The following is a 22,008-nucleotide window of genomic DNA, read 5'->3' on the forward strand; positions in this document are numbered from 1 at the left end:
ATAACAAACTGGAATCAATTGTTTTTTGTGAGCGCACCCCGCAGTTGAGGTTTGGAGATAGTGGGTGCGTTCACCAAGATCATTCTGCGCAGGTTCTGCGCAGAATCTGACCAGTTTAGCCAATGATCTTCTATGAACTGATCAGATTCTGCACAGAATCTGCGCATAATGATCACCGTGAACGCACCTAGTCTTTATCCTCTGCTGCGTACTAAACCTGAGGATCAGCTGATCCCCAACTCGTTTGTTCGTTGTATTGGAACTTAATCCGCAGCTGGGGATGATCGTCAGAAAAGTAGCGTACTCTGAATGTTCGTTGCAATTGACCCGATATATGACATATTGGTTATCAAGACAGATGTTGTGTCAATGGGACGGCCAAAATTAATTTTCTTCTTTTGGGAATTGTAGTTCTACTCTCGCCAGACTGCACTGGAAACCTTCCAAGGAAATCACATCATTAAACTACATTCCCCACAATCCCTGCAGTGGTGTTTCATTGGGCAACACTGTAACCAGTCGCGTTTGTGATAAAAGGGTACATTGAGCATCTGCAAACATGGCGTCCAAATACAAAGGCTCTTTTCTGCACCTGCTAATAAAATGTTCGCTGTTTATTCTGGTGCTGTGCGCTCAGTTCGGAGGTGGACAGAAGAAAAAAGAGGTACAAAAAGTAATTCGTATTACATTTTCATTTTGCATAATAATTGTTAAGATTTGTGTGAAAAACAAGCCCCCTAGACAGCGCCCATACTAAATCATCGGGATGATGATGATGATGCTGCTCGGTGATGGTGGATGGTGTGTTTTTAAAACGTTCTTGTTGTATGGGATTACTAATTTGCACAGTGATGACATAAATCGTTTTTGTTATTCTAATATAGCAGTGCACACACGCTACATTGAAACAAAATCTACACCAGAGCGCATATATATATATATATATATATATATATATATATATATATATATGAGGTGTAGTAGCACCAATTAAATAACCAATAATTGTAAAAAAATATATATATATATTATTTTCTGTTGTGGTTGTATTATATTTTATAATTATCTATCTATCTATCTATCTATCTATCTATCTATCTATCTATCTATCACTGGTAGTAAAAAAAAAAAATACCAATGTATGGCAGAATGGTACAAAAATAAGTGATGACTACCAAGATTTTAGATCACAATTGAGAAAATAGGCAGTATTTTTTGGGGGAGGGGGCACAACCTGGCCAACACCTTTAATTTTTGGTACAGATTTTTTTTTTTTTTTTTTTGGTCTCATTTTCCAATGCATTTTTTTTGTATGCATGAGATTGTGTAACACTTTGTTTACTCTGCACAAACCTAAAAAGGACATTAAAGTGACAAGTGTTGAAAGGTGTGCACTTAGCTTAGTGGACCATTCCATGAAATGTAAATTTGTTACATTGGTAATTCATCAATATTGGACTACTTACAAGCCAGCGCAGCAACTATAGCAGTTTTATGGAATGGCCCTAGAACCAAAGTCAAGGAAAAAACAAATCAGTTACAAAAATAAATATAACAACTTCACTGGGCCCTTTTTATTTGCTTGTTTTTAATGATGTTTTTAAGGTCTGTGACTCACAAAATACCAACATAATGTAGGTCAAGGGAAATAGGACAGTATCACTTGTAGCACAACATGAAAATGCTTGCACTTGTTTTTAAATCAACTTTATTGGTTTTGCAGTTTTTGTTTCTTTCAGGAATAAAAAGAACAGTATAATACATTGAACTTTGAAACGTCTTAACCATGTAGTAAATGTATGGGGATTTCAGATAAATTAGTTTAATGACATAGGGATGGAAACTAGACTAGCCGGAATGAGAGGTCCGATCCAAATCTATGGAAGTACAGTACAGGTTCTGTCTACCTTAAGGAAGTTGACTGGGTCATGGTATATAAAGTATATATTATTATAGACTAACAGTGGTCAAGCTGTTTTTTCTTATTTTTTTGAGTTTTTAAAATATAGCGGGGTGTGCAATTTTTGAAAAAAAAAAAAAAAACATCTTGCCCAAGGACAAAAAATAGAAAAATCTACTTGTCCTTCTTTGATATCTACTTCCCCTCCCTGTCGCACAACACACACACAAACACACACACACACACACACACACAAAAGTAGAATATAACTTGTAGGATTTTGGTTTTATTTAACAGTGAACACAATCAATCAATTAGTGATTAACAGGGGCGGATCTAGCCTTGTAGCTTGATGGGTTCACTAAATTCTTCAAGATACACAAAATGTTTACTGTGACCCCACCTCACCTCAACAAATGTTTAACATACTTTAAGGAAATGTATAGTACAACAATAAGAAGCAATGCTTGGAGTTATTCAAATATAAAAATAGCTTCTACCTGTTTTTCCACTCTTTCTCTATAAGCTGAATTCAACTCCTGATGTACAGGTGTTTTCGTTTGTTGCATCACAGATAAGAAATCATTGCCAATTATTACTGCTGCTTTGTGGAATTTAGATTTTTCTTGCTCTTTCTTTCAGTTTTGTATCTGCTGAGCCCCAGATTTTTAAAGGACTTGTGTATAAGTTTCTCTGCATTTTTTTAAAAAATTTTTTTTTACTGTTTTTCTACCAAAATGCACGCAATATTTACAGTAGGCTCCATCAAATTCAGCAAAGACGAAATATGCTTTTGTTTATTTCTATTATATTCTTCTTTTTTTTAAACAGTGTACAACATTTTACAGTTATTTTTCCTCATCTAACATCTTGTCCCATGATGGCTAACTGGAACACTGCTCAGGGTTAGAAACTAACAATACTGTGGTACTAGTCCTTTGACTAGTACCTTTTTGAAACTTGCTAGTCCTGCTGTAAACTTGCTAGTCCTTATGTGAAATGCCTAAGTTGGAATCAGCAACAACAGCTGTGGTCCCTAAAAAATAGGCTTAAATTTTATTTTCCTAAAAAATACACACATTTAGATTTTTTTTTTTTTAACCAAGGCACCTTCGTAAACGCTGCTACAGATCGATCACCTGTTTGCACCTCGTTACTGAGCGACTACTGTACTGTGTGCTGAGAAACTGACACTGACAGCACCAGACAGGATGACAGAGGAAGAAAATTCTCTCAGCTGTGTCACCTTGCCGACCACAAAGCACCACCTGAAATTGACACTGATGACACAAATACAATGTTTATTTTATTGTTCGGTACATGTATTGCTATTTACAAAAATGCTGGCAGGGGAGATGAAGGGAGGTTTCAGTTCCGTTGGTGACTGTTCTGTAAGCATTATGAATGCATATTCACCACTGCTACACCCTGTTAGAAAATTGCCTTTCCTGCATTTTTTTAACACAACACTGAACGTGAGCATATATGTGTACATTTGTTTTAAGTACTCGTCCAGAGGACTACTGACACACAGACATCAACTAGCCCTCATCAGATTTAATTCACCGCTGGCGAACCTGAGTTTCTAACCCTGCTGCTGCAGCAGGGTGATCCCGGTTTCATACCCTGATGTTTTTATTTTTTATTATTATTTTTCTTTGTTTTGTTTTCCCATCACTACGCTCACTGAAAAATAAATACATACATTAATACATAAACACATTTACAGTCTATTTTATTTTAAAATAAAATATTGTACAGAAGCTTGTAATATAAGCATTTAATTTCTATCAATATAAACATATTTGACAATCTTCATGTTTTAATAGTTTCACAAATTGATGGATTGTGCATGTCCAATAAATAACTAATATCACTTCTGTTCAAATCTAGTAAACATTTTTTTTAAAATGAATATAGCGTATAGTAAAAAAAAAAAATGGAAGAAAAAACACTAAAATCGAAAGCTTCTAAACAGTAAACTTAAGGTGTGTGTTTTTTTTTTTTTTTTGGAAACGCTTGACCACAAAGTACAATCAGAAATAATTTTATAAATTACACAACATGATTTTTTCTAATCTGCTAATACCTTAGCGACCTGGTGTTTTTTTAAATTTATTTTTTATTAACTTTATGCATTTAATCTGCATTTAAATGTCAGGCTCATGTATGAGGAAAGCAGTATCACTTACTTGCTAATTTACAAAAACCGTAAATAATACCTTTAGTGAAAGATTGGCCTGCCTTGCCAGACACTCTCTTGGCTTGCCTACCAGAAGTGATTGGGGTGGGATGTAAACACTTTTAAAAATGTTTGTTTGTAGGTGCTAGACTTCCGCAGTTCAGTTTTCAGAAACTAGCTTGGCTCTCTAGAAATATATCCAGGGTGCTTTTCTAGCAACAGAACGAACATATGAAAAATAAATAAATAAAAGCTATTCCTTCAATGGGCAAAGTATAACAGAAAAAAACATTTACATGATTTTGGCAAAGTGGTACGTGCAGGTGCAGGGGTGATGCAGTGCAGTAATGAAACAGAGAGTTATAATCCAGTTTGGAACAGTTTTTAATTGTATCCAGGTCTGGTGACCAAACAATAATTACCCAGCAATACACACCAATGTGTAGAGCACAGCAGGAAACAATAATAACTGGTTTTGCAAACCAAATAATAGTACACGTTATCCGCCCCACGATCGGGCTGTCTGATTTCATAATTCACCTTTCCTGTAGCCCGAATCGCTTCATGTGGCCCATGCCAGTTAGCACACAATTTCAATTCTGATGAGGGAAGTAGCAGCATTACCTTGTCTCTTGGTCGAAAGGTTCGAATTAGTGCATTTTTGTTGTAATGCTGCTACTGTCTGTGCTGAAACGATCTGAGGTTGTCCTGGGCCAAATGACCAACCAAATCTAGGCGATCTCTTAGTAGGAGCACATGCTTCACTATACTTTTGGATGAGCTTTGTGCTCCTCCCACCCCTCTCTCAACAGATCGAGGATGTCATGAGGCTGTCGGCCGTACAAGAGCTTGAAGGGGGAGAACTCTGTCGAACTCTGCGGCACCTCTCTCACTGCAAAAAGGAGGTAGAGAAGAAGCGATGCCCAATGCTTTTGCTCTTGCGTTACAAACCGTCACAGCATCGACTTCAAGGTCTGATTAAAGCATTCCACCAAACTGTCCGTCTGTGGATGATAAACAGACGTCCTGATGGGACGTCTGTTTAATATTTTATATACCTGCTGTAACGTGTTAGACAGAAAACTGGTTCCATGATCAGTCAAGATCTCTTTGGGGATCCCTACCCTAGCCATAATCTGTACTAACTCGGTGGGTATTGCAGCAGGACTAGTGGACGTCAATGGAACTGCCTCTGGGTATGGCGTTGCATAATCTACCACTACTAATATATGCGTATACCCAGAGTCAGAAGGTAGCAAAGGGCCCACTACGTCCTTTCAAAAGGAGTGGAAATAATCGGCAGTGGAACCAAAGTGGCGGGGCGCACTTGACCCGGCGCTACTCGCTGGCAGTCTGGGCATGTGGCTACATATTTTGACACATCAGTATTAAGACCTACCCAATAGAATCGAGCCAAAATCTGCTCCCTTGTCTTGTCAGCTCCGAGGTGCCCCGCAAAAGGGATATCATGTGCCAGCCTCATGACCTCGGTCCGACAAGACGGGGGAACCAGTAATTGTGTTACAGGCTGCCCTGTGCCTGCGGCTAGATTTACCCTATACAGTAATTGCCCCTTGATACTGAAGTGTGGATATACTAGCGCCCCAACACCATCAACATCCTTACCTTCAATAAACCGGACCTGCCACCAAGTGTGCACTAGTTGCGGATCATTATGTTGGCCCCACACTATGTCTGCACTTGGGTACCACATCTCCGGTATATTGAGAGGGGCCGGAGTAGCATCTGCCCTGGATGGCCCAGTAATCTCGGTCACACTGCGTTCCAACTCCTTTTGACTGGCGTTTGTTACCATTCAAGCACTCTCCCACCAGACCCCAGCCTTGTTTCAGTGATGCTCCCTCCCATTTTGTGGTCCTTCTCTATTTGTTTTTCTAGGACAGAAAATAGGAGAAAACATTTCCGCTTGAAAAGGAAACGCATCACCAATTCGTTCCTTTTTTGTTTACACGTGCGGCTGAGACTGCCATTATTTGCATTCATTCCTTAAATTTTGGCCTGTCTCGGCCCAGAATAACTGGATGTGCCAACCTTTCCGCCACCCCTACTACCAGGTGACGTTTTATCGGTCCTACCGATAAATATACTTTTAGTGTGGGGTATGCCGCCGTGTCTCCGTGGATACAGGAGATGGCCACCTGAACTCGTGGCCGCCACGACACACCGCCCAAGAGAGCTGTTCTAATTAAGGTTTGCTCATATCCTGCGTCCACTAATGCGTGGGTTTTCACATTGCCTAAAACCACATCAGTCATACAAGGCCCCTCCCCACCATTTTCCCCACGCTTACCTCAGGTGCCCAATTACACAAGACCATGGCAGCGGGGCATGACCTGGCCAGATGTCCCTGTTGGTTGCACCTAAAACAAGCTGGGGGGACAGAGGGAACAATGGTTAAATATTTGTCTCATTGCTTGTATGACAACGGGGTAGGGGCAACATTTCTACCCCAGCTGGGGGCCAACCTTGTTCTCCATGAAGAGGAGGCAAGGTTGCCCATAGGGGCCGGAGATCTAGGAGGTCTCAGTCCTGGTGCTGTAGATGGAGCAGAGAGAGGAGGTGGTGTGCCGCTGCTCCGGTGGACGGGAGCTGTGGCCAGGTTGATGAGACCAGGGAGTCCTCAAAATCCTTCGCCAGCTTTATTGCTGCCTCCAGGGTGGTGGGGTTGTGGCGCCGTATCCATAACTGGGTTTCGGCGCCGACCACATGGCAGAATTGCTCAACTGCTATAGCTTTGCCCATTTGCAGAACAGTTTTCTGGGCAGGGCTTAGCCAGTGCACCATGTGGTCATACAACTGCTGCGCAACCACCCTGGGGCGTGTATCTGGGGATCTTCGGTACTCCCGGAATCGTACCCTGTGCGTTTCCCTCGTGATGTTGAGCTGGCGTAGGATGGCTCGCTTTACCAGGTCGTAGTCAGCGGCTTCGGTGTCTGTCATGGCCTGATACGCTGCCTGAGCCTCCCTGATCAGGCAGGATCCCAGCTGGCTTGCCCAGTACATCCTGAGCCATGACCTCGGTGGTAGCCAGCCGCTCGAAAGCGACCAGGTAAGCCTCTGTGTCGTCGTCCGCTGTCATTCAATGCCCTCGCCTTTGGGGTCATCATCACGGGTGTCGTTGGTACTGTGGTCTGGATTGCCAGACCGATTTTCTCCACCAATGCTGTGTACTGCTCCTCTCTCTGTCTCTCCATAGCTTCCAGCAGCGCTGTAAGTGCTGCGTGATCCATAATCCTATGTTCTGACACCACATGTGGCAAAGTGGTAAGTGGCACCTGCAGGTGAAGGGGTGATGCAGTGCAGTAATGAAACAGAGTAATAATCCAGTTTGGAACAGTTTTTAATTGTATCCAGGTCTGGTAACCAAACAGTAATCCCCCGGCAATGTGTAGAGCATGAGAGGAAACAATAACTGGTTTTGCAAACCAAATAATAGTACACGTTATCCGTCTCACAATACAATACAATACAATACACCAGTCTGGGTGCGTGCAGTAGTGTTGGTGGTGGGTGATAACAATTTAAACAGTGACTGTTGTGCAGTGTTGTTCCAGGTAGTGCTGGCCCAAGGTGACAGCTCCAGGGACGTGTTAGCCATCTAGTGAATTTACAAAACAAAAGACAATTACTAACATTGACAAAAACAAACAAAACACTCACGAATACTGCTCACAATAATTCACAGGGTATCTCTCCTGGTCCTTCCAGTTTCGTATCTGCTCTGAAACCAAGCGAAGGAAAAGATTTACAATTCTCCAGCCCCTTTATGCCATTACGCATGATCCCTTGGTAAACGATTGTCTTTACTGTCTGCAGCTGCTACATCGTTTACCTTCCGGTTCAATACGTTCCTGCAACAGAGTCCCGCCTTCTTCCAGATTGACCGACTTCCCGTCCCAGGAAAAAAACTGTCAGGCCAGCCCGTCCAAAGCCTTTCCCTTTCGCTGCTTAGCGCCCTCACAGGTCGGGAGGGAGATTTACAACCAAAACTCATTATATTTTTAGGCTCAGCTCACCGCTTAGGCTCAGCTCACCGCTACCACCCCTGCGCTGACTCGGGAGGGTGAAGACGAACACACGCTGTCCTCCGAAGCGTGTGCCGTCAGCCGACCGCTTTTTTTCACACTGCGGACTCACCATGCAGCCACCCAAGAGCTACAGCGTTGGAGGACAACGCAGCTCTCGGGCAGCTTACAGGCAAGCCCGCAGGCACCCGGCCAGACTACAGGGGACGCTGGTGCTTGGTGAGCCGAGGTCACCCTGGCCGACCTAACCCTCCCTCCCCCCTGGCGGCGCTCGGCCAATTGAGCGCCGCCCCCGGGAAGCTCCCATCCTCGCAATGCTGAAAAAAACAGTATGTGACTGGAGACGAAACAAAGACAAACTTAAAATGGACAAAGAAAAACGAGCTGATGGGAGGAAAGTGTTTATGGCCAGATGTGGAAAATATTTTGTTTGAATGAGTACTTTGAATGACTTTAATACATACTGTAACTTGTTCTTCATGGCAGTGCAATGCAGTGGTATACTTGTAAATTGCATGTATGGTTGTGGTTCTGATTAGCAAAACAAAATGAATGTCTAGCAGTTTAACTAAAAACAAAAAACAACACTGTAAAATTATTAATGGAATAAAATGTTGCAAACAAGGGTTATTTCGAAACTAAACCTATGTATCTTTCGTTATTTATCGGTGCTGAGCATGTAGGAACTTTAAAAAAAAAAAAATTATTTTAAACACAAAAAAAGGTGTTTTCCTAAAATTGAAGTCTCAAAGCCGGACAGACTTTTACGCCAGTGTGACCTATAACACCTTTTGTACGGTAATGGAAGCGCAGCTGATTAAACTGAAATGTGGTGATGCAGGTTCAGGGAGTTGCCATTTTCAGCTGCATTGAATCCTCTGAATGGTGTGTTAGCTGGGCTGTGGGCGCTCTGGAGTTGATGTGGTGAGCCAAGTTGTTTTGAAAACAAAAAGGAGAAAAATAATTGCTGATTCAAAAAAATAAAATAAAATAAAAAAATCTTAATCAGCCTTTGCAGGAAGGCTCTCGAAGAAACTTCTGCTATCTGGAGGAAGAAATCTGCAAAGCACCAGAAGGTCTCTTTTCTTGTTTACATCAATTGGAAGAGGTTCTGCGTACGCTTTCTCTAGAATGCAAGAGTCACGATTTGGCCTCCCACGCTTTTTGTAGTGGATTCAAAGGAGATCTTCAGTTTCACTGATTTCTTTTTGAAGTGCAGCTGGATTTCATCAGCTGTTTGTGTAGTTTTCAGAAGCAATTCCAGAAAATGCATTCTGTTTGAAGTAGTGCTCATGGATGGAACTCCAGTTCACAAAGTCATTGTGGGTCATGGGAGTGACTTTGTATGGTTGACGGATGCAGGCTTCGATAGTAATCTGATAGCAAATAAACTTCTGCATGTTTTACCTTTCTTTCAATTACACTGCGCATGCTGTCAAGAATGCACAGTAAAGAATGACCACTTTCAAAAAACTTCTGTTCAACCAGTTTGAGGTTAGTGCTCTTGCTTAAAGCCACAGTGATCGTGGAACTCATTATCTGGTTCAGATTGTGTCCACCACAGGTGTCACTATAGAGGACAGCGTGCTCTATACCCTGTGCATCGTTTTCCTTCAGCCAAAGTGAGACAGTGGAAGCAATTTTGTTTCCACCATGGCCCCCTTGATCCTCGGACCACATGTAGCACTTTCCTGATTTGTCAAGTTCAAATACTGTCAGGTTGAAAACACTGAGTTTGCGCAGGTAATATGCACTTCCTATCTACAGAAGTTTATTTGCTATCAGATTACTATTGCCTTGCAAAAGAAGATGTAGTACTAGATGCGCAAAACAATTACATCCCAAAAGTAGACAAATCTAAATCTAAAACAAAATGGCCAAAATGGTTTAATAGATCAATTAAAAAAAATATTCCGCGAAAAAAGGCACTTTACAGAGCGTTTAAAAGGGACCAAAAACAAAGTACACAGAAAGAGTACTTGGAACTGCAAAAAAGGAAGTTAGAAAGGCCAAGAGACAGATAGAAATCAATATTGCTAAGGGGGCTAAAACCAATTCCAAAATGTTTTTCCAATATTATAACAGCAAGAGAACATTCAAAGAGGAGGGTAAATGTCTAAGAGACACAAATGGCAAAATCATAGATGAAGAAAACAAAATAGCAAATATATTAAATTATTACTTTTCACAGGTTTTTACAAAGGAGGACACGGACAACATGCCCTACATGTTGACCTTCCTATCCAGTTTTAAATAACTTTAGCATAATAGTGTTAAAGGGACTAGGAGCTCTTAAAATAAACAAATCCCCTGGGCCGGATAAGATCCTCCCAACAGTACTCAAAGAAATGAAAGAAGTTATTTACAAACCGCTTACCAAGATCATGCAACAGTCTCTTGACACAGGGGTTGTACCGACAGACTGGAAAATTGCAAACGTAATACCGATCCACAAAAAGGGAGACAAAACCGAACCAGGTAACTACAGACCAATAAGCCTGACTTCTATTATATGTAAACTTATGGAAACTATAATAAGATCCAAAATGGAAAATTACCTATATGGTAACAATATCCTGGGAGACAGTCAGCATGGTTTTAGGAAAGGGAGATCGTGTCTGACTAACCTACTTGACTTTTTTGAGGATGCAACATTGAAAATGGATAATTGCAAAGCATACGACATGGTTTATTTAGATTTCCAGAAAGCTTTTGACAAAGTCCCGCATAAAAGATTAATTCTCAAACTGAACGCAGTAGGGATTCAAGGAAATGCATGCACATGGATTAGGGAGTGGTTAACATGTAGAAAACAGAAAGTACTGATTAGAGGAGAAACCTCAAAATGGAGCGAGGTAACCAGTGGTGTACCACAGGGATCAGTATTAGGTCCTCTGCTATTCCTAATCTACATTAATGGCTTAGATTCTGGTATAGTAAGCAAACTTGTTAAATTTGCAGACGACACAAAAATAGGAGGAGTGGCAAACACAGTTGCAGCAGCAAAGGTCATTCAAAATGATCTAGACAGCATTCAGAACAGGGCAGACACATGGCAAATTATATTTTAATAGAGAAAAATGTAAAGTATTGCATGCAGGCAATAAAAATGTGCATTATAAATATCATATGGGAGTGTGACAAGAATGGCTGCAGGGAGGAACTCAGACCAGAGAAAGAAACACACAGACAGACGGTGATGATGAGAAACTGAGTGCGATGGTTGCACTCAGCGTTTAATAACAAATAAATAAAAAGGTTTTAACAAACAGAACACAAAACAGGACACGGCACTTGCCAAAATAAACAGATATACAAAACGACTAACCACTAAACAGACGGTGCAGGACAGACGAACAAACACGGTGAGTGAAAACACTTATCTTTACGATTTTACTTTACTTTTACTTTATAATACCCTCCGTCTCCTAACCCGTTCTCCACTCACCGAACACCAACCCCCCGTGAGTGAAAACATGCAGCTTTTATGCAGTTGTACCGAGATTCGATTGCTAGTCAATCATTCAATTGGAATCTCGGTACAACTGCACGTGAATTAATTAAAGTGCAATTCCCCGTGCTCACATATTACTTTTTACTTGCACGTGATGTGATGTGCCATCCCCGTGCCTAAATACAAATATACAATTTACACACACGTGAAACACAGACCGCTTATATCCCGTGTACCAATGCCTATACACCAACATTTACACACAACACCTAACATAACATACACAGGGGGGGCACTTTGCCACAGGGAGATACTGAAATTGATGAAGGGAACTATGAAAAAGACCTAGGAGTTTATGTTGACTCAGAAATGTCTTCATCTAGACAATGTGGGGAAGCTATAAAAAAGGCCAACAAGATGCTCGGATATATTGTGAGAAGTGTTGAATTTAAATCAAGGGAAGTAATGTTAAAACTTTACAATGCAGTAGCAAGACCTCACCTAGAATATTGTTTTCAGTTCTGGTCACCTCGTTACAAAAAGAATATTGCTGCTCTAGAAAGAGTGCAAAGAAGAGCAACCAGAATTATCCTGGTCTTAAAAGGCATGCAGACAGGCTAAAAATTGAACTTATTCAGTCTTGAACAAAGAAGACTAGGCAGTGATCTGATTCAAACATTCAAAATCCTAAAAGGTATAGACAATGTCGACCCAGGGGACTTTTTTGACCTGAAAAAAGAAACAAGGACCAGTGGTCACAAATGGAGATTAGATAAAGGGGCATTCAGAACAGAAAATATGAGGCACTTTTTTTACACAGAGAATTGTGAGGGTCTGGAACCAACTCCCCAATAATGTTGTTGAAGCTGACACCCTGGGATCCTTCAAGAAGCTGCTTTATGAGATTCTGGGATCTATACACTACTAACAACCAAACAAGCAAGATGGGCTGAATGGCCTCCTCTCGTTTGTAAACTTTCTTATGTTCTTATGTTCCTACATGGAGCTTTGGAGCACAGAACACTTGCTGAAGATCAAAAGTTGCAGCAACCTTTCCTTCTTTGTGTTGTTTGTCTTTCTCTTTGGATGTTCTGGCTTGTTTCCTTTTCATATGATCATCTTCACTCAGTTCTTCTATGTGCTCCTTCACTCTGTAATCTGTGCAGAGTGCACATTGGTCTTTGCAGGGTTCATTGAATACCTTTCGGGTAAACAAATTCTCCAACCGGTTTCTGACCATTTGTGATGCAGTTTTCTTGATACATTCTGTACATCTGTGCATGGGATAATCCAGCCTCAAGATATTCTCTGTGTGTCACTGAGACAGTAGTGACTGTCTGTTTTGGGGAATGAGCCGATGTGCTCCCGTACACATTTAAGTTGTCTGGCTTGGACTTGTTATGAGCAACTTTCTTGCTATGAATCTCTGCTTCTTCTGAAAAACTCTGATGGATGTTTTTATGATTGTAATGTACCATGTAATCAGAAACATCCAAAGTTTTGAGGAAGAATGACTTGCAGACCTGAACTCTCTCCATTTTTAGGAAGACAGTAAAAAAAGGAATTCTTCTTGCGGCTGTTTTCAACTCTGCTGCGTGCTGTGGATTTTCTGGACACATATGCAGCAACAAAATCAGCTCTTCGTTTCTGGTTGCCAAGACCCCAAAAGGTCTTATGAATCTACTTGCTCATCTGAATTTAAGACAGCTCTTTTGACATGTCCCTTTCATATAACGTTGCTGCTTCTGCATTTTAAATCGCCTAATTTTCCCAGAATTGTATTGTTTACTACGTACCGTGCACTTCCAATTACTTTTATATTGCTTCCTCTATCGGGATTCTCTCTTTCTTCCTGTGTGCTCTATATTCTCATCCTCACTTCCGCTGCCTTCATTAGTACCTACAGATGACTCCTGTTTCTTCTGAATGACTCTGACTTTTAATCCCAGGTACATTATCTGTCTCAAAGACCTCACTGGAATGATTATGCACCTCGCTGGAACTGCCCAAACTTCCTGACTGCTGCTTTACTCTGTCTGAACCATCTTTCTCATTAACTGTTTCACTGGCACTTTCTGACTTTTCACATTCATCCTCACTTCCCCAGCTGCCTCTAACCAAAACACATTGTTGACAATTATTACCCAGACTCATACACTTGCTGTATTGTAAAGATTTGTGCTTATAATGTGGTTTGTTAAAATAGATAAGGTGTAGTGTCCACTCATTTATAACTAATTCATTTTGGTCAAATGTGTTAATGTTACATATCTCTTCATACTGTATTTATAAATCTGGGGCCTACCACATACAGCAGGCTGCATTTTGGCCTAGTTTAGACAAACACTATACCACGGTAATAAACTAATTGTAACCGAAATTAAACTAAAATTGCAATTTGTGCAGATACAATAGTTTTGCACTAAGAGGATTATGGGAAAGGCGGATACAATGTTATTGCACAACATATTTGTGCTTTTTAAAAAAAAAAAAAAAAAGATGTAAAGGCCTTATATGTAGATAATAAGGGTTTAAAGAGCAATAACTAATTTTTAACAAATATGGAGAATATGATGTCGGTCAACATTATTAAAACAAAAAATCATCATTTTACAGAAAAACGAAACCAGTGTGTGGCGCTCCTCGTCACTTTGACTAAAATTATGGTGAAATAAAGAGAGAGAGACATACCATCAATTTCCAATTGTTCTGTTATTTCTTACCATATCGTGTCTCTTTTTATTGTCTTTATAATCACTGACAAAAATTATATTTTTCGAATTAATAATACGCTTGGACGATTGTATTGGATTTACCGCTGTATCATGTTAAAGGGTTTCGCAGCCTCGCAAACAATAACAAACTTCTGCACAAACGTGAGAATCCGTTGCACGGCCGTTAGACTCTTTGTGAAAAACCATGAGTTTCATGGGTAAACCTTGAGACTTGACATGCATGCGTTGGGACCAAGCCCTCGGCAGGACGAGGTCCGAGTCGTGGTGAGGTCACCACTGCAGATTGAGAGGGCTGCGTCATGTTGCGGCTAATTCCAAGGGCTGGGTGCTCAGCACCCTCAGGGACATACAAGAGAGGGCCTGCCGTTTGCTAAGAAGGGGGGTCCCAGCCGCTTGGGGGACCAGAGACACAGAGGAAAGATCCCACATGCATAAATAGAGGCGTGAGAACCTAAAAGGAAGGAAGAAAATAGATTATGGCTCATTGAGAGCTGCCCTCGATGAGGTGAATTCTAGACTTCCAAAACTGGGGTGGAGTTGCCTTGAGTTACGAAGGGAGAGCGCCTTCTGCAAGATCCTCGGCTTGCGAGGGGAGAAATAGCGCATGAGATGCTAAAGGTTGGGTTTGGCCGGGGGATCCCTCTCACTCTCTGAGAGAACCTCCCTCGGTAGGTAAAGGAAGCATATCTTGCACAAAGGTCAGGGAAGTGCGACTCACTAGCCCCCCAAAAGGATGGACCCCAGACTTCCCGCTAAACATTCCTAAAAGTGCAGACAAAAGAAAGAACCATTAAAGCATATAAAAACAAAACAAAAAAAGAAATAAAACATTTAACACAACAAAGAAGGTTAGTAACTGGCTCCCTATTAACTTTGTTTTTTCAAAATACTCATTCATTTGTTTAGTGATGCCATTTTATTAAAAAAATATATCAAATGTCAGAAAAAAAAAAAAACGCTTGTCATTAACTCTCTTACCACGTGGACTGGATACCATTGCACACCTATTACAGCATGAACACAGAGTGTGCCACTGAAGCGCTAGATCAACCGAGGATAGCACCCGATCCAGTGTCAATCTTTCTATTGCACCAATTAGAGGCAATTGCCAAACCCCTTCCTTTTTATAATATCCGCTTTACTCTGACACCACCGCAGTTAGATACTCGACTACTGTATATGATAAATTAATACATGAAAAAATATGTGTTTGGTGAATTTTGTCACGTGACCGGTTATACGTCTAGCATATTATTAAATGTTTGACCACTTCTTCTGTAGTTTAAAATTCCCATTCCTATTTATTTATTCAGCAGACGCCTGTATCCAGGTGTTACAGGGCAGTACAGGGTTGGCAGGTAAGACAGACAATAAGCACTGTCACCTATCTTGGCTTTACCAAATATTTGGTATATGTTTGCTGTAGAGTTACTTCTATTGCCTAGTTCAGTAATATGTTATGCCTGTATCATGAAGTGCCATCATACAATGCTAAGACTGTTGTGTTAAGTCTGCATTGTTTTTAAACGCTCTTGTTCTAGTGTGTAACCTAGTCTTGAGGCTAATTTGTGTATCTTTCTGAATAAATTCTTGCCTTCCTGCTGCATTCCATGTTGTATATAGTCACAGACAAAAGTATGGGCACCCTACGCTGCTTATACCATAATATATTTGAATCAAAACAAACACCATGGTATGTTTTAAATCTACTGCATTAGATTGTGCTTGACACTTGTTATATGTGATTTAGTGATGCACTAAACTAACAATTGCATTTTTAAATGATTGAGCAACAAAAGCGTTTTATGAATCCCACTTAAACTGAAAGTTTCATGTAATGAGATGAAAAGGAGCAATCTTTCATTTACATCAAAAACCTTTGCTAATCACTTTTAAAGAGCGCTTGTAAACGTTCCTTAAGATGTTCATGTTTTATTTATAGTATAAATACATGAATACGATTGAACTAAATTGTATTCATAATTACAAATGTAGATGATACCGGTTACAACCAAAGTGGGTTTCAGAATTACTTAAGTAGGTCATTATCTCCTTGGAACAATACTAATGTAAAACGAAGTTTGGAGAATTAAACACTTGAACTTACATTCGTAACATTTTGGAAACCAACATTTACTAGTGCAAGTACATTAGAAATGGTTTGGGAATCAAGCCTAATGTTTTTATATTGCAATTGTTTCTAAAGAAGCCGTAACTTGTGCTGTGTTCAGCCACGCATTTTACAACATCTAATTTCTATAAACTCTTAACTTGGTGGTAAAATGAGAGAGTAAATTGTAAATGCATTGGCTGTTACAACGAACTAGTCTATCAAATGACTTGGTGCTTGATATGCTTTCTTCCACAGAGTTAACATTTAATTATTGAACGTGTTTGGTTGGATTTAAACTTAGCAGGTTTAGCAATAATGCTGTATTGGTAAAAATAGGTATTCCATTTGTAGAAATTCATTTTCACATGTGGTAATAATAACTTTAAAACAAAAAGAACAATTTTTATATCCCAGTTGACAGAACAGTGTTTTAATCATCTCTACCTTTTTATTTTAAGTCATATTGAAGTATTTTATCTGCCAGCAGATGTTTGAATAATGAAGTCTGAACAAACTTGGCTGTAGTAGATTGTAAATCATTTGATAGAACTGAAATGTGATTTATTTCCATCCTTAACTTTTTATAACAAGAACCAGCAACAAAACATTACATTTCTTAATGTTTAGACCTTAAGGTTGGGTAATAACAATTTAAACTTGCAGATGTGTGAAACATTGTGACAAAGTAAACAAAAATTCAATGACAAGCATTTCGACAAAATATTTTCAAAGACATCAATATGAAGGCATTGAAAAATACTTTTAGTCAAAACATGTCATTGAATTAATTTATTTCAGTATTTCTAAATTCAGCACTATTGAGTTATGGATGAGAACGTATTTTGACAAGCAGCAGATGTGCTACAGTGGAGCAATCCACAGAAACCTTTAACAATTCCTTCCACAAGGGTCTTATTACTCAGAGGACAGATTTAGGCAAGTGAATAATGCAATAGTGGCTTTTAAGACCACATACTCATGTATAAACACCTACATACCAAGTATTCCTGTCATCAGAGGTTCTGTTGTATTGAACATTTCAATAAATGGCACAGAGCAAGTCGATAATGGCACAGGTTTTGATGTTTGATTTTTATTTGATAATTACCGTTTACTGATTATTATTGTTAATAGCAACGTTTTTGTTTTCATTGTTCAAAAAAAAACAAAACACTTGTTTATCTCTATATTGAATATGGGTGTGTAGTACACAGCAGCATAAAGGGTTAATGAAAAACACAGTTTAGGTCATTTATTTGTATTTTATTCATCATATGTTAACATTTTATAGCAATTACAAGTTTGAAAACAATATTATTATTTTCAAAATCTGGGAAGGGGTTTCATTTTTACATCTGGAGCTGAAGTGGTTAATGTGGTATAAAATGAAGAGGGTACAGTAGGTGTGTGTGCATCATAGTTTGCCTTTTTATAGAAGAGTTAGACTATGGCAGGAGGATGATGACCATGTTGCCATAGCAGCCAAACTGAGATAACCCATTGGGCAGAAAGCTGAAATCTTGGAAACATTTTGTTACTGGAATTATTTTGTAAGTTTTACGTTATATCTACACGCTGCTGCTACTGTAGTGTTCATACAAAAGCTAGACATACACAGGGTTCTCCCCAGGCCTTTTTAGCCAGGCACGCTGCACGGCTGGTTTGGTGGTGCCGCCCACCTGAAAAATTTGCAGCCGTCCAGCTGTCATTGCTATTGCAAAGGTGTAAATTGGACAGCCAGCAGCCTCAGTCTTTCACACTCACGGTTTATTTTTTTTTATAGTGTTGAAATGCATTGAATGTGTTTATCCACTCCATTCACGCAGTGGTAACATTTCTAACCAATCACGTTGGTTGGTGTGGGCGGAGTAGACACTGCAGTTTGGGGAAGGCTAAAATGACTGCTAAGAAGATAACTTTTTTTTTTTTTTTTTTTTTTGGAAAAAAATTGTGGAAGCGAGCATGAAAATAACCAAACCAAAAACAATGAAGCAAGTTATGAAACATGTTTAAAAAGCGAAAAGGGACAATACGATACAGCAAATGAAAATAAACAATCAGAGGAAATGCAGGATGATGAGGTTTGGGAGCCTGTGTTAAAAACACAGAAACACGTTATAATGGGCATGATGTTACATGGGTGGGGGGAGGAGAAAAAATGGAAATGGATTTTTTACAGCACTGAATTAGGTGGAATGATGTGCAAGGTCTGCCAAAAACACAAATAAATCAAAAACCTTGGGGGTGGTAAATGGAGCAGCATAGCTTGTGTAAGAATGAGAGTGGAGAGTATTGAGGATCATGCAAAATCGGAGGTACACAAGTCATTGGTGTGCGCTGAGGCACAGTTACTCCAAACTGGCAAAATTCTATGGAAACATGCAATGGCTGTGACTAACTTAGAGAGAGGCATTTATCGGAGCACTGAAATGTATGTACTGGTTGAGAATGTATTAAAAAAGCATTTGAGAACTCAAAAATAAACAACGACTGGAGACCTGTGCTTTACGTCTTTTTGACCCTGTCCGACATCGGACCGGAATGGGAAAAATGTTATGTCGGACCTGGTCCGACATAGGACCACAAAGGGTTAAACAGATGACAGACAACAAAGTTCACAGTCCAAAAAGTCCTTTATTTGTTTTATAATCCGGGTCGTTTGGCGACTGTAAATAATAATCCCTGGCAATACACAGCAATGTGAACTGCACAGTCAAACCACGGGGTTCAGTCCCAAAATAATAAACACACACAGAACACAAACACGATTACAAGTCCAGAGTAAGGGCTGGCGTGCAAGTGGTGAAATACAGTTTATTAGTGAACAGTAGTGCAGTGCTGTCTGGGTTGGTGCTGGCCTTTAGCGACAGCTCCTGGTACGTGTTAGCCGTCTAACACGAACAAATGTTTACAATTTAGAATGACAAAACAAACAAACACTAAACACTCATGGTTGTTTTACAGTCCTTCAGTGGTTCTCTCGCAACCATAACAAAGGAGCAGTTCTCTCGGCCACATCCCCTTCTGTACCTTCAGCCACGCCCCCTTGGTTAGTGAGTGCAATCGCTTTTCCTCCAATCTGTGATTGCCACATCGCCTCCCGTCTGGGGCGATGACTTGGTGTACTGTGGCTCCGCCCCCTTTCTAGATGCCCGACCTTCCACTTTTCCCTTGAATGAATTGTCAGACCATCCAGTCCAGGACACACTGTTCCCTTTACACAGCGCCCTCACAGGTCGGGAGGGAGATTTATAACCAAAATTCATTCATTCTCTGTCACAATGGTACATGAGTGTAAACACACATTTTATTCTGTTGAAAACGTTAATGGCTGCTATGGTCTGCCACCCGGCTGTAGAAAATTCCTGGGGAGAACCCTGACGCACAAGGCCAGGTAATGGTGTTACAGACATATCTATTGGAAATCTTGCAACAATTCTGTCTACAGCAAGATCCAGATTAATAGGACGAGCCTTGAAGATGTTGCTGAGGGCACTTGCTTTATGTTTTTCAAAAAGAGATTGTCTATGTCACTGATAAAATGTCTCTGTGATGAAGTATTTGAGAATATAAATATATTTTGCAAAAGCTAAGCATTCCTAGGGGCTTAATCTAAAGGGAAAGTCATATCAGATCAAATAGTTTGTAAAAATAAGAAAAACATAATTGTAATGTAAATTTATTGAGAGAATCATAGAGCACTTTCACACCTAGTTCACTTGCAAGTGACTCGAATCGTGGTTCAAGTGAACTTGAGTTGATTTTAAAGCGTATTCAAATGTGTTTGTTTGGTTCACTGCAGCTTCATCTAGACAAGAGTTCTAGATTGAACTTTCCAAACGCACTCGGCTCTCTTGCTGATTACTAGAGCGGAAGTTCTCTCTAAAAAAAACTTTTTCCATCATGCCTAAAGTGGAGAATACTTTGTGCAATGGCTGTGCTGTTGTCTGTTCTTTTGGTTCATTTCGTGTTCACATCAAATCATTGCTGAAAAAAAGGAACATGCCGAAACAGCATCAAGTATTTGTTGGAAAAACACTGTTCTTTTGGAGGAAATGCCAGAGACAATCATGATTATGAAAAAGATGTATATATATGAGTGTGGTGAGATAGATTTGCAGCATGAGGTGGTTTACTGAACTCAGGCAGCGCTGCACAAATGCAACAGTGACTAATGTCTGTACAGACAGCACCTCTTTGTCTTGGCACAATGTTTTCCCTGCAAGTGTATATGGCACAATTTTGATGAGGCCAGACGGAATACATGTGCTAAGTCATTATTCAATTGTCATTTCATATTTTTTCTATGAATTTTCTTTTGACCGTTTTGCTTTTATGCTTAAAGAACACACATGCTGCGTAGGAATCTATGAAAAAGATCTAGGAGTTTATGTTGACTCAGAAATGTCTTCATCTAGACAATATGGGGAAAGCTATAAAAAAGGCCAACAAGATGCTCAGATATATTGTGAAAAGTGTTAAAATTAAATCAAGGGAAGTAATGTTAAAACTTTACAATGCATTAGTAAGACCTCTCCTAGAATATTGTGTTCCGTTCTGGTCACCTCATTACAAAAAGGATATTGCTGCTCTAGAAAGAGTGCAAAGAATAGCGACCAGAATTCCCGGGTTTAAAAGGCATGTTGTATGCAGACAGGCTAAAAGAATTGAATCTTTTCAGTCTAGAACAAAGAAGACTACGTGGTGATCTGATTCAAGCATTCAAAATTCTAAAAGTTATTGACAATGTCGACCCAGGGGACTTTTTCGACCTGAAAAAAGAAACAAGGACCAGGGGTCACAAATGGAGATTAGAAAAAGGGGCATTCAGAACAGAAAATAGGAGGCACTTTTTTTTACACAGGTAATTGTGGGAGTCTGGAACGAACTCCCCGGTAATGTTGTTAAAGCTGACACTCTGGGATCCTTTAAGAAGCTGCTTGATGAGATTCTGGGATCAATAAGCTATTAACAATCAAACGAGCAAGATGGGCCGAATGGCCTCCTCTCGTTTGTAAACTTTCTTATGTTCTAATAGTAAATCTCAAACACTGGTATTAACTTCATTTCATTGAATAGCCCCGGGTCGCGTCAGTTAGTAAATCAGCCCCATAGTATTATTTTGTGATGTGCTGTTCCATGTGACATTTGTGGTGTTCTTGTCTGGTGTGTGTTTTTTGACAAGCCCTGCGTTGTGTATGCGTGACAAGGGGAGACCCTTTCCTTGGTGTTCGCTGAAGTACGTCACTTCCACAATTTGCTTCGCTATTTGGAGCGGTTCATTTCCAAGTGAACTGGAATACATTTGGGTTTCACATTGCAAAAAATTGAAACGGAGCTGTAGCAGGATAGCTTCAGAAATAAGACTCAGTCAGGAAAGAACAAAGGACAGGAACAAATAAACAAGCACAAAGGCCAAAATAAAAGGTTAAACAAAACAATAATACGTACTATAGGCTGGGCATTCACCTGCACTACAAGTACAGCTACACCCATTAAACCACTCGCCTAACTCCCTCTACCAGACAAAGGATTTTTCCTTCCTTATTACTTGTGGCAACTCACCAATTAGCACTCA

At 40.0% G+C, this 22,008-nt stretch overlaps 1 protein-coding gene across 4 annotated transcripts in view; it reads left to right on the plus strand.

Moving 5' to 3' along the window:
• Positions 1 to 243: 243 nt before the first annotated feature.
• LOC117420989 (tumor suppressor candidate 3-like) overlaps positions 244 to 22,008 on the plus strand; it is a 109,605-nt gene continuing 87,840 nt past the window's right edge. The window contains exon 1 of one of the 4 annotated variants that reach the window (XM_059026900.1): positions 244 to 673. In XM_059026900.1, the coding sequence (XP_058882883.1) occupies positions 560 to 673 (114 nt within the window). In that variant the 5' untranslated portion in view covers positions 244 to 559. The remainder of the gene's footprint in view (positions 674 to 22,008) is intronic. The other 3 variants (XM_034034817.3, XM_059026911.1, XM_059026915.1) reach the window with 3 other exon arrangements.

This window comes from Acipenser ruthenus, chromosome 1, assembly GCF_902713425.1.
Source record: "Acipenser ruthenus chromosome 1, fAciRut3.2 maternal haplotype, whole genome shotgun sequence".
In the NCBI taxonomy this organism is placed as follows: Eukaryota; Metazoa; Chordata; class Actinopteri; order Acipenseriformes; family Acipenseridae; genus Acipenser; species Acipenser ruthenus.